The sequence below is a fragment of the Hippopotamus amphibius genome, chromosome 2, assembly GCF_030028045.1.
Source record: "Hippopotamus amphibius kiboko isolate mHipAmp2 chromosome 2, mHipAmp2.hap2, whole genome shotgun sequence".
In the NCBI taxonomy this organism is placed as follows: domain Eukaryota; kingdom Metazoa; phylum Chordata; class Mammalia; order Artiodactyla; family Hippopotamidae; genus Hippopotamus; species Hippopotamus amphibius.
The window spans coordinates 26,622,655-26,635,645 of record NC_080187.1 but is presented as its reverse complement, the minus strand read 5'-3'; the positions used below and the strand labels follow the sequence as shown (position 1 = coordinate 26,635,645).

The window sequence follows — 12,991 nt, the reverse complement described above, 5'->3', positions numbered from 1 at the left end:
AAACATTTTGCTTTCTTTGTTCTAGCTGTTTGAGAACAAAGTCTCCAAGAAAAACAGATTTTACAGGAACAGTAACAATTCACAAGATAATAATGATGTATGCTAGGTAATTTACATAATGCTTTTATTTTTCTTAATATGTTAACATTTTCTGTTAATAAAATGTAACATCTTCTAAAAGATTTTGGAAGGATTTTCACTTAGGAAACAGCGTGGCTAAATGGATTGTAAAATTGGCTATCCACTTGGAGCAGTGCTATCAGCCACTGAGATGTCATCCTCAAAGGATGATAGCTGTGTGTTAGAGGGGAAGGGGTGGGACAGATTTTAAATCTAATTGAATCCAACATTTTAGTAGCTCTTTTGCCTGCCAAGCATAATCCTGGGGGTACTATTTAGAGCAAAAGTTTCAGGTTGGAAGCCCAAGCCAAATTTTGTACTGTGTGTAAATTTCTGTAACTAGTTGCCAGCTTTTAAAAATTGTGAGATTTCGGGACTTCCTTGGTGGTGCAGTGGTTAAGAATCCGCCTGCCAATGCAGGGGACATGGGTTCGAGCCCTGGTCCGGGAAGATCCCACAGGCTGAGGAGCAACTGAGCCCGTGCACCACAACTACTGAGCCTTCGTTCTAGAGCCCGAGAGCCACAACTGTTAAGCCCACGTGCTACAACTACTGAAGCCTGTGCACCAAGAGCCCGTGCTCCGCAACAAGAGAAGCCACTGCAGTGAGAAGCCCGCACACGCAACGAAGTGTAGCCCCCGCTCGCTGCAACTAGAAAAAGCCCAAGCACAGCAATGAAGACCCAGTGTAGTCAATAAATAAATGAATAAATTTATTAAAAATAAAAATTGTGAGATTTCACTTAAAAGTTCAGATAATTTGGTTTATCTGGACAGCTCAGATCCCAGATTGGGTTTAAGGAAAGTTTTAGGTCATAGACTCTTTAATTCACTATCTTCCCGTCCATTCCCTATTACCTGACATAGCATCATGCATTTAATTTAATTTGTGATGTTACGACTGGTTCCATTCGCATTTGAATTGTTGGCTTATTTATAGTTAGTAGCAGTCGAGGGAATTTTAAATAAATTATTGGGTTTTGTTTTGTTTTCTGCTAATAAAGGTTTTTGAGAAATAGATTGTAGTGGGCATGGACTGAAACCCTTGGAATTTTTATGACAATGAATGAATGTTTTACAGATGTGACACAGGTCAGAAACAAAGTGTAGAAGTTTGTAATAACATTGGATTAACTTTTTAGTCTTAACCTTTTATTCTTTGTCTTTGGTGTGTTAAAATATCAAAAGTCTGAATTGCCCTCAATATCATCTCAGATCCTAACTCCTTGCAGAATACCATCCACAGTTTAATCCATTCCTTGGTTTCCAGTTGTACTTCTGTTACAAACTCCTTTTCAGAGTAGTTTCAGGAGAGTCCCCGTCATGAGCAGATAACTGTGCTTTTCGTCCACCAGTCATTTGCCTGCTTATCTGCATGAGATTCACAAAACCTTTTCTTAGCATATCATCTTTTGAATTCTTTTCCCCATTGTCCTCTGGAGAGTCTTTAAAATGCTGGCAGTTCATTTAACTATCAATTTGTTTGAAATTGAGGAATCATACTGGATTGATAGTTATTGTGGATCTGTTTGTGGTTGCCCCTCATTCCTCTCCCCCCAAAAAACACATATTACATAAAAATGCTGCCTTTCCTTTTATAGAATGGCTTTAATTTATACCTGGTTTGGAATTCTGCATAAGTTTAATGGTGTCACATGTTTGCACCTGACAGAAAGGTAAATCACTGTTCTCATAGTTGCTGCTCTTTAGCATCAAGTGCAAGTGAATAGATTAAAATTCTTAAGGCAGTTTAAAGTTTTTATATATTTACTATTTGTTTCATAGACTGGGAAAAAGGAACTACCTTTAAGTGTTACTAGTTTTTGACACATCTATATAAGTCAGGGTGAGTGTATGGAAAGAAGAAATAATGATCTAATAAAAGGCTAAATACTCTATGTGAGAATTTGAGGTAGATCTGTAGCAATGGTGATTAACTCTTTAGTTTAACAAACTTGTCTGAGAATTTGATAAAGGCTTTTGGACCCTCAGTCTGTGTATAGTTTGTCAGCACTTGATGGCTCCTCATCAAAGGGTTTGAATTGGTGGGTGGGGATAAACACTAGTTTGCAGTGCCTAGAGGGAACATCTCACACAGGCAGCCGTTATTCTGCTGTTTATTACCCTTCATTCTTTATATGTTTATGATTTTGACTTCTGATTTACTGGGAAATGGAAGTGGTTACTATTACCATCTCATATTCAAACAACATTTTCTCCTTTATTCTCCTTCCAAAATCTATGAAGATTTCATAGACTTTAATAAGTTGTATATGCGAAGCCTTAGAAATCGTTTTTTATCGAAATAGGGTATTACAGAAATCTTAGTGCAGTTTTCAGTTATAATAACTTCAGAGGATAAATGCCACAAACTTAGAAAAAGCATCACCTAAATAATTATTTAAGATTCTTTTATACATATTTAATTTAATTTAATTTAATTTTTTTGCCACGCAGCTCATGGGATCTTCTTAGTTCCCTGACCAGGGATTGAGTCTGTGCCCTCGGCAGTGAAAATGCCGAGTCTTAACCACTGAACTGCCAGGGAATTCCCTTTACTTTTTATAAATTTTGAATAATCAATTTTAATTTTTTGTATGTGATACATTTCTGGATGACACTTTCTCAGAACCATGGTCAGCAGAGGACATTCTTGCTTCGCCACTGTCGTCACCTGCTCTGTCTCCATTAGACTTTTTCCAGAGATCACTTTCATAACTGCCATGTGTGCATCAAAATTTCTTTCTTTGGATGATCTTAAGGCGATGTTAAAAATACAATCCTTTCTGTCACTGAGCTTCTATGAAGGCTCAGTGACAGAAAGGATTGAAAGTTTCTATAAAGTTCAAAAATCAGCTAGAGTGATATGTAAAAGCCAGATATGTCTAATTTTAATAAGATCTGTGTTGATACTTTGAAAATTTAAATAATTAGCCATTTAATGTTAGACATTATTACTTACATGCAAGTTTAGGATCTTGCCTGATACTTTGGTGTTAGATGTTAACGTGTTGCTATATAAACATCATTACGTGATTTATTTTTTTAATTGCAGAATTTCTTTATATCTTAAACCTACACTGTCTAGTAGGGTAGCTGTTGAATACTATTAAGTACAAGTAGCTATTTAAATTTAATAAAATTAAAAGGAAGTTAAAATTTTAAGTGTGTCAGTACCATTAGTCACATTTCAAGTTGTCAGTAGCTACTTGTAGCTAATGGGTATTTTATTGAACAGCATAGATATAGAGCCATTCCATCATCGTGGAAAGTTCTGTTGGACAGTGCTGTTGTATGTTATAGCAGTATGGTTTCATCTATGCCACATTGAGGCCATTTCTAATCTAATTTGAGTATGTGAAGATTTTAGATATGTCTTGATCTTTTAATTGAAGCAGACGTCTGTTAGGTGCTTTTAGAAATTAAGGATATTAAATAGATTCAGAGGTCTCTTACTCCGTGTAATATTTAACTGACTTTGAATGATGAGCTATTTTAAAGCTTGGAAATTTTGTTATAGGGAATTCCTGGAGATAGAGAAAGTCAGGCTGTGGTTGACCCCCCTCCAGCAGCTAGTACTGGAGCCCCTCAGTCTTCGGTGGCTGCAGCTGCAGCAACTACAACAGCAACAACTACAACAACAAGTTCTGGAGGTAAAGTGGAATCTTGTTGGGGAGGAAATGGTCCCAAATCTTCGTATAAAATAATTTAATCTGAAATACTTTTGAGGTGAGGTTCATTCCCAGAGCATCTCCATAACTCATAAAACAAATTCTCTATTCAGTGTTAGAGAAGGGCCCAAAAGAAGTTATAGTAAGTGGATATAAAAGATATTCTTTCTTATATTAAACATCATTACCACAGTTTTGGTAGAGGGCATGTTCTCTTTAGTTTATTCTAAGGAAGAGATGCTTCCCAGTTTGCCTTTAGTGTTATATTCTGAAGCTGTTCAGAATGGTTTGCTCACCTTGTCTCTCTCTCTCTCTCTCCCTGTAAATGTCCTAAAGTGTGTATAACTTCAAAGCCAGTAGGATCTTAACGGTTATTATAGAACCAAAGAAATAAAACCTGGGAGGTTTAATATCTCGTATCTAGAGGTGAAAGCAAAGCTTGAGTTCAAGGGTCTTTACTGGCCAGCACCCAAACTTCCATTGGCAAATGTTTGACTAGAAAGCAAAGCCTGGAGCCCATGGTAGGCCCAGGAATTATTTAATGTTTTCTTTCATTATTTCTGCTATAAAATTGATAAAGTAATTCAAATTGTTAATTTTGAAGAGACCATTCTTTTACGTATATCCTAGCTCTAATTATGGCAGGCACCTCTGGTTGACAAAAATCCCTAAGCACTTTGTTTGCAGTCTCCTGGAGGATAGGCTTTCATTTCCTGAGAGTCAGCATGGAAGTAGAGAAGGGCACCGATTTGGTTCAGATTTGGAGTGCTGGCCCATTCAGCAGCACTCACTGGGTAATTGAGTTTCTGAGTCTCGTTTTCTTCTTCTATAAAACTGATGTTACACAGAAGAATAAGTAGCCATGTTATGTGGCTGTTTTAATTTGAATGATTGTCTTGAATAATTTAGGAGATGACTGTGTACATCTAAAAAATTCTCATTACTCAGTAACCTCAAAAGCATAGCTCTTTTGTATGCAGTTAAAGTAGGTAGGTTTTTTGTGTTTCTTAGTCCTGGTGTATATTTTTCTTAGGAACTTTTAAGCATCAGGAACAACTTCTAATACTTTTTATTTTGATAGAATGAGTGTAGGGCACAAGTTCTCGGTGTTATTTGATAATATTGAGTGCCTAGGGCAATTGTTGGAAAACTTTGTTCTTTTAGTGTTCTGTACTTAGCTAATAGAAATAATTTCTGCAGTATAAGACTTGCAAGTTGGTGCAGTTTGAAGATTTTGTCATTTTTTATATACATCTGAGAACTCAAATCATAGTTTTTTCTTGACAGTGTTTGCTAAATTATATAAATTATATTTGTATATGTAATTGCTATTTTTGTTTAAAAATGTTCATGTGTATTTTAGGACACCCTCTTGAATTTTTACGGAATCAACCTCAGTTTCAACAGATGAGACAGATTATTCAACAGAATCCTTCCCTGCTTCCAGCATTGCTACAACAGATAGGTCGAGAAAATCCTCAGTTACTGCAGGTAACTGTTTAATCAGTTAATTTCAAAAATGGGTTTATAGTGTATCACATTTTGTAGAAGTCCATGAACACCCCTTCCCCTTCACCAAGTCTAGAAACTGTTCTAAGCTACACTCAGTAGAATATGCTGTAGATAGATGTACTGATAAAGAGAGAATTGGGGGTGTTAAACTTTCTAAACCTCTCTTTCCCAGGCTTATTACTAGTGGCACACTGCCTCATAGAAGACATATCTGTAGGCTTATTTTAATGCTCCAGTCATGAAATATTTGAGTTTTGTATAGCATTCTACTGCCTACTTAATGTGGAAGATAAAAATATATACATGTATATATAACTTCTATTTTTTCTTACAGCCACCAGGTAGTTTTTAAACAATGATTGGAGGAGGGTGTTTATGAAAGAATTTGAATTCTTTTAATTCTTCACTGTTTACCTCCCTCAGCAATACTGAGTTTCTTTAATGTACGAGAAATCACATCCTTCCAAAGACTGAATAATCCAGAATCATTCTGAAATAATGCAGTTACAAAGTTACAGCTTTCTCTTTTATTTGTTTTAGAATTCTTATATTCCTGAAGATACTTTATATCAATGTATTGTTTTTCTCTGTCCTTTAAATCACTGCAGCAAATTAGCCAACATCAGGAGCATTTTATTCAGATGTTAAATGAACCAGTTCAAGAAGCTGGAGGTCAAGGAGGAGGAGGTGGAGGTGGCAGTGGAGGAATTGCAGAAGCTGGAAGTGGTCATATGAACTACATTCAAGTAACGCCTCAGGAAAAAGAAGCTATAGAAAGGGTGAGTTTAAGTAAAACTTAAAATTTCAATTCCTAGTCACACTAGCCACATTTTGAAAGCTCAGTAGTCAGACGGGGCTAGTGGCTCCTGCGTTGGATAGCCCAGATATAGAGTATTTCCATCATGGGAAATAGTTCTTATTGGACAGAGCTAAATAGCATTATTAACCTAGGAATTGCAGTGGGGACAGTCTCTTCTCAGCCCTGCTCTCCATCATGTTCTTTGTGAAGTCAAGGGACTAGCATTGGATACCAGTTTAGCATGAAAGTTATATCAAGAAACTTAAAATTTCATTGATGTTTTAAAATTCAAGAAAAAAAATGATCTTAAAGTATATGCCCAATTCAAGATTATCCATTTTTAAATTTGTATTTCAAATTTTGTCTCACTATTGAATCCAAAATGTAAATAGATATGTATATGAAGTGTATAAATTACATGTATAGTAAACATGAGAACCTGGTATCCTGATTCTCTTTGCTTCCTTATCAGGTTGACCTGTACAGGTTGCAGCATTGCAGTAACCTAGTTTTTATGATACTGTGACTAGTCATTCATTTTCTCTGGGCCCCATTGTTAACATTGGTAAATAGGGAATCGTAGTGCTTGCCCTGTCTTATCTTGCAGTGTTTTGAGATGGAAATCAGAGAAAGTGCATTTTAGCTTAATACTTAGAAAATCATCTGAACTATAATTTGTCTTTGTTTATGATATAAACATATCAAATGTTTAAGGTTTATAACTATTTCTTAAAATATACTTTATATACTGTGCTGTTATTTTTCCCCCTCAAATAATAAGTGACAATTGTCTGACTTGTTCTATAGCAACATTTCTTCTGAGGTTAGGGTTTTCAGTTCTTGATTTCTGTGTTGGAGAAATTTTTTCTTTTGTTGCTTGTGCTATTGGTGTCATGCAAGAGAACATTGCCTAACCTAAGGTCGAAAGATTTAAGCCTATGTTTTCTCCAAAGAGTTTTATATATAGCTCTTACTACATTTATGTAATATAAAATGTCTGTGATCCATTTTTGAGTTCTTTTTGCTTATGATGTGAGGTATAGGAGTCTAGCTTTGTATCTTTTGCCTGTGTATATCCAGTTGCCCCACTACCATTTATTGAAAATACTGCTCTTTCCACATTAAATTGCCTTGGCATTCTTGTTGAAAATATGTTGACCATAAATGTGAGGGTTTATTTCTGAGCTTTCAGTTCTGTCCCATTTATCTATATGTTTATCCTTATGCCGTTCCTTCATTGTCTTGATTACTCAGGCTTTGTAAGTTTTCAAATCGACAAGTATGAGTGCTCCACATTTGTTCTTCTTTCCCAAGATTGTTTTGGCTGTTCTGATCCCTTGCATTTTCCTATCAGTTTTAGGATTAGCTTGTCCAATTTCTGCAAAAAGAAAACGGGCTGGGATTTTGATAGATACTGGTTTTTTTCTGTATATCAATTTGGGGAGTATTGCTATGTTGGCAATATTAAGTCTTACCAAGCCATGAACATGGAATGGGATGTCGTTCCATATTGAATTTCAATAATTTCTTTAAGAAATTTCTTTAGTTTTCAGTTTGTACTTTTTTTTTTTTTTTAAGCTCTTTATTGGAGTATAAGTGTTTTTACATTGTTCCAACCAAAAGACACAGGCTGGTCGAATGGAGTTTGTACTTCTTTTGCTAAATTTATTTCTAAGTATTTTTATTCTTTATGATGCTGTTATAAATAGAATTGTGTTCTTAATTTCATTTTTGGATTGCTCATTGCTAGTGATACAGAAGTACAATTTAATTTTGTGTATCTTGCAGCCTTCCTGAACTCATTTATTAATTCTGATAATTTGTGTGTGTGTGTTCCTTAGGATTTCTGTATGTAAGATATCATTTACAGGTAGACATAGTTTTACTTCTTTCTCAATCTGGATGCACTTTATTTATTATTAATATATATTTATATATATTTATTTGCTTAATTGTCCTATCTAGAGCCTTCTCTGTATTGTTGAATAGTGGTGATGAAAGCCAACATCCTTATCTTGTTCTGTACCTTAGGGGAAAATAAAACATTTAGTCTTTCAGCATTATGTTTGATGTTAGCGGTGGGTTTCGTTAGATTCCTTTTATCAAGTTGAGGAGGTTCTCTTCTATTCCTAGTGTGTTGGATGTTTTTATCACAAAGGGTGTGGGATTTTATCAAATTGTGTGTTAATTGAGATGATCGTGTGGTTGTGTCCCTTTTTCTGTTAATATGATTTATTGTGCTGATTGATTTTTGTATGTTGGCCTAACCGTGCATTCCTGGGATGAATCCTGTATGGTCATGGTGTATAATCCTTTTTATATGTTGCTGGAATTGTTCTGTTAGTATTTTGTTGAGGATTTCTGCATCTACATTCATGAGGAATATTGGTCTGTAGTTTTCTTGTGAGGTTCTTTGTCTGGTTTTGGTGTCAGAGTAATACTGGCCTTATAGAATGAGTTCCCTCCTGTTCTTTGGAAGAGTTTATGAAGAATTGGTAATTTTTATTTAAACAACAGGTAGGATTCACCAGTGAAGTTATCTGGGCCTGGCTTTGTGGGAAGTTTTGTGACTACTAATTCAATCTCTTTACTTGTCATAGGACTATTCAGATTTTGTCTTTTTTTTCTCTTGAGTTAATTGGGATGGTTTTTGCCTTTCTAGGAATTTGTCTATTTCATATACGTTACCTAATTTGTTGACATACAGATGTTCTCAGTATTCCCTTATAGTCTTTTTTTATTTCTATAAAAAGTAGTGATGTTCCCTCATTTATTTCTGATTTTAGTCATTTGGCTCCTCAGATTTTTTTTTTCTTTCCCCCTGTCAGTTTAGGTAAAATTTTTTCAATGTTGTTAATTTAAAGAAAAGAAGCAAGAATTTTTGGTTTTGTTGATTCTCTGTTTTTCTAGTCTGTGTTTTATCCCCTTCTACTTGCTTTGGATTTAGTTTCCTCTTTTTTTTTTTTTTTTTTTTCTTTTTCTTCCTAGTTTCTTAAGGTTGAAGCTTAGATGATTGATTTTATATCTTTCTGAACACATAGGCATACCTCATTTTACGGCACTTCATTTTGTTACATCTTTTAGGAATTGAAGGTTCATGATAACCCTGTGCTATCAAATTATGGTTAGCATCTTTTGGCAATAAAGTATTTTTTAATTTAGGTATGTACATTGGTTTTTTTTAAGACATGTTGCTGCTGCACACTTATTAGACTACAGTATAGTGTAAGCATAGCTTTTATATGCATTGGGAAATCAAAAATTCATGTGACCCGCTTTACTGCGATATTCACTTTATAGTGGTGTCTGTAACCCAAACCTGCAATATCTCTGAGGTATGCCTGTAGATATTTACAGCTAGAAACTTTCCTGCAAGCACTGCTACAGCAGCATCCCATATGTTTTAGCATGTTGAGGCTTTATTTTCATTCATCTCAAACTATTTTCTAATTTCTTTTGTCATTTTTTTTTTTGATCCATAGGTTATTTAGGATTGTATCAGTTTCCACATTTATGAATTTTCCAAATTTCCTTCTGTTATTGATTTTTAAGTTCATTCCATTGTGATCAGGGAACATAGTTTGTATAATTTTAATCCTTTTAAATTTATTTGGGCTTGTTTTATGGCCTAACATGGTCTTTATGGAGAATGTTTTGTGTATACTTCAGAAGGATGTCTAATTTGTTGTTGTTAAGTATTGTATAAATGTCTGTTAGGTCTAGGTGGTTTATAGTATTTTTCAAGTCTTCTGTTCCCTTGTCAGTCTTCTGCCTTCTTGTAACCATTATAGAACATGGAAATATTGAACTCCACAATTTGTTGAACTGGTTATTTCTCCCTTTAAGTCTGTCCGTTTTTGTTTCATGTATTTGGGGGCTCTGTTGTTCTATAGGTTTATAACGAAGTCTTTCTGATTGTTTTATCATCATAAAATGTCCTTTTGTTTTAGTAACAACTTTAAAGTCTATTTTGTCTGATATTAAGATAGCCACTTCAGCTCTCTTTTTGTAACTGTTTGCATGGTATATATCTTTTCCCATCCTTTTACTTTCAGCGTATTTGTGTCTTTGAATCTAAAGTGTGTGTGTCTTGTAGAAGCATATAGTTGGATCGTGCCCTATCTACCTTTTACTTCAGCTAGCCCAGCTTTAATCTGGACAAGACCTAGGTAACAAAATCATTTTTGAGTTTCTTCTCCTTTCATGGATGAATATAATCATGCTGAAATAGGACTTTTGCCCAGTTTTTAAAGGTCATTTCTTGACATAGTCTAACGCAAGGTGATTGAGACAGTTGAGGAAGGGGGGTGGTAAATAACATTTGGCTGACAAGTGTATGGTACCTAGGGAACTAGATAATTGACCGGAGTTGTTTAAAGGCTTTTAAAAGCAGCGATTATTGTGTCACAAGTGGTTTTTAATAGACTAGGAAAACAAAATTAAATGACTTGTATCGCTATTTAAAATGCTATAAAAATTAGGCAGATAAAAATAGAACACCATATGCCATGATTTCAGAAATATATCATGTAATGTTACTTATAATTGACCACTCATTTTTGTAGTATGAAGTGTTTCATAAAGCAAGGAGGTTGAGAGTACTGTTTGACCCTAATGAAAGATATGGCTGTACAAATAACTAGATGAGGTAGTTAAACTCCCCTCCAGTTGCTGTCATCCATAGCTTCACCACTTAAGTACTAAAAACCATTTGATTTACAGATTTCTGTAGGGTCATTTATTTTTAAACCACCCCAGGAGGTAATTTTTAGTGTTAATGGCAGTGAGCGTTATCAAAGTATCTGTTAGCCTAATAGCTTGAACGAGGAACAAAGAATTTTGTAGGTGGTTACAGGAGAGGGCTTAGGTTCTATCTAGCCCCTTGAATTGGACAGTGACTCCATATTCAGAAAGGGGTGAATTCATGAAAAATTCTCAAGTTTTTCTGTATCCTTTATAGTATGTTTTCAAGTGATGATCTGTCAGTAATGCTCTGCTATACTCCATAATGTTTTCTTTCTTTTCTTCCAGTTAAAGGCATTAGGATTTCCTGAAGGACTTGTGATACAAGCATATTTTGCTTGTGAGAAGAATGAGAACTTGGCTGCCAATTTTCTTCTACAGCAAAACTTTGATGAAGATTGAAAGGGACTTTTTTTTATCTCACACTTCACACCAGTGCATTACACTAACTTTGTTCACTGGATTGTCTGGGATGACTTGGGCTCATATCCACATACTTGGTATAAGGTAGTAGATTGTTGGGGGTGGGGAGGGAGGGATCTAGGATATAGGGCAGGGATAAATACAGTGCATGTCTGCTTCAATTAGCAGATGCCGCAAATCCACACAGTGTGTAAAATATTATACAACCAAAAATCAGCTTTTGCAGGTCTTTATTTCTTCTATAAAACAGTAGGTAACTTTTCCTAGGTTTCACTCTTTTTAGTGTACTAGATCCAGAAATTTAGTGTAATGCCCTGCTTTATATTTCTTTGACTTAACATTGGTTTCAGAAAGAATCTTTGCTACCTAGAATCTACAGTCCCTATTTTATGGCAACACTGGATAATGGCTTTGTGAAATTGAAAAAAAAAAAAAAATTGGCCTGACTATAAACAGAAATGCCAAATTATTGATGGTTATTGTTGCTGCTTCAAATAAGTATAAAATTAATGTGTAAGAAAGCCCATTCTTTCATGATAAATACTTGGGGTTGAGGGGGAGAAGGGGAATCTTTTCTTAAAATGAAAATAATTACTGCTATTTTAAATTTCTTGATCATTGAATGTGAGACCCTTCTAACATGATTTGAGAAGCTGTACAAGTATAGGCAGAGTTATTTTCCTGTTTACATTTTTTTGGTTTGTTTTGGGGGGAAAATTGGTAGGTGTCTAATTACTGTTTACTTCATTGTTATATTGCAGTAAAAAGTTTTAAAACCACAGTTGCATGTTTGCTTTTGATGTATCCCTTTGTGGAATTAGCACTTTGGGGCCAATGGAGAAATGCAGCATTCACTCTCCCTGTCTTCCCCTTCCCTCAGCAGAAATGTGTTTGTCAGCAAGTCGTGAATTCCAACTGCTGCCTTTTTTAAAACCCACAAAATGCTGATTCAGTTCAAAATTAATGCAAATGTCTCAAAACTGGGTTTCTGATATTTGTAAATGTTTTTCCTTATTAGATAAGAATGTATGACCATTAAAGTCATTAGAATTAATTGCTTTCGAAAAGAGAAGGTGGACAGAACTATAATCCAGCATCTTTTATTGCATTGGAAAGACTGGCGAAAGCTTTTGGAAGGGTTGGGAGATGCGGCTGGAAAAGTACTTTGGAAAATATACAATCAAGATATCTCATGGCATATTAAAAGAAAAATCTTAATAGCAGTGTTGGCTTTTATTTGGATTTTTTTTATCCCAACTTTTTTTTTGTTTGTTTTGTTTTTTGAAATTTCCTTAACTGGCATTGTTATTTGATCATAAAGAGGGGACAGGTGTCTACTTGTTCAGTTTTTCAAATCTATTTTCCTGAATATAAAAAAGACTATTTAAAGAAATTTTTTTTCTACCATCTGATACTGAGTTAAGATGAATTTGCACAGATTTCTTCCTGCATAATCTCTTAATAATCCTTAGCACAGTTTGGTGATGACTTTTAAGTTTTTGCGTCATGCACTCATAAACTGTCTCTTATGGAATTAAATGAAACCATGATTTCTTCCCATGGTGTTATATAGTTTAATCTTCACGTGTTTATTCCATAAACACAATAAGACCTTTGGACTTTGTATTACCTGTATGTTTTTTAATGGATCATGCAGAAATGTCTCAGAATAAAATGAGGATTCATAAATATGTTCATCTTTCAAGACAGAGCAATGAGTTGGG

General features: G+C 34.8%; 1 protein-coding gene across 1 annotated transcript in view; it reads left to right on the top strand.

Moving 5' to 3' along the window:
• RAD23B (RAD23 homolog B, nucleotide excision repair protein) overlaps positions 1-12,490 on the top strand; it is a 44,772-nt gene extending 32,282 nt beyond the window's left edge. The window contains exons 7-10 of the mRNA XM_057721531.1: positions 3,640-3,772; positions 5,154-5,281; positions 5,911-6,081; positions 11,133-12,490. Coding sequence (XP_057577514.1) covers positions 3,640-3,772; positions 5,154-5,281; positions 5,911-6,081; positions 11,133-11,246 — 546 coding nt within the window. The 3' untranslated portion in view covers positions 11,247-12,490. The remainder of the gene's footprint in view (positions 1-3,639; positions 3,773-5,153; positions 5,282-5,910; positions 6,082-11,132) is intronic.
• The last annotated feature ends 501 nt before the right edge of the window (positions 12,491-12,991 follow it).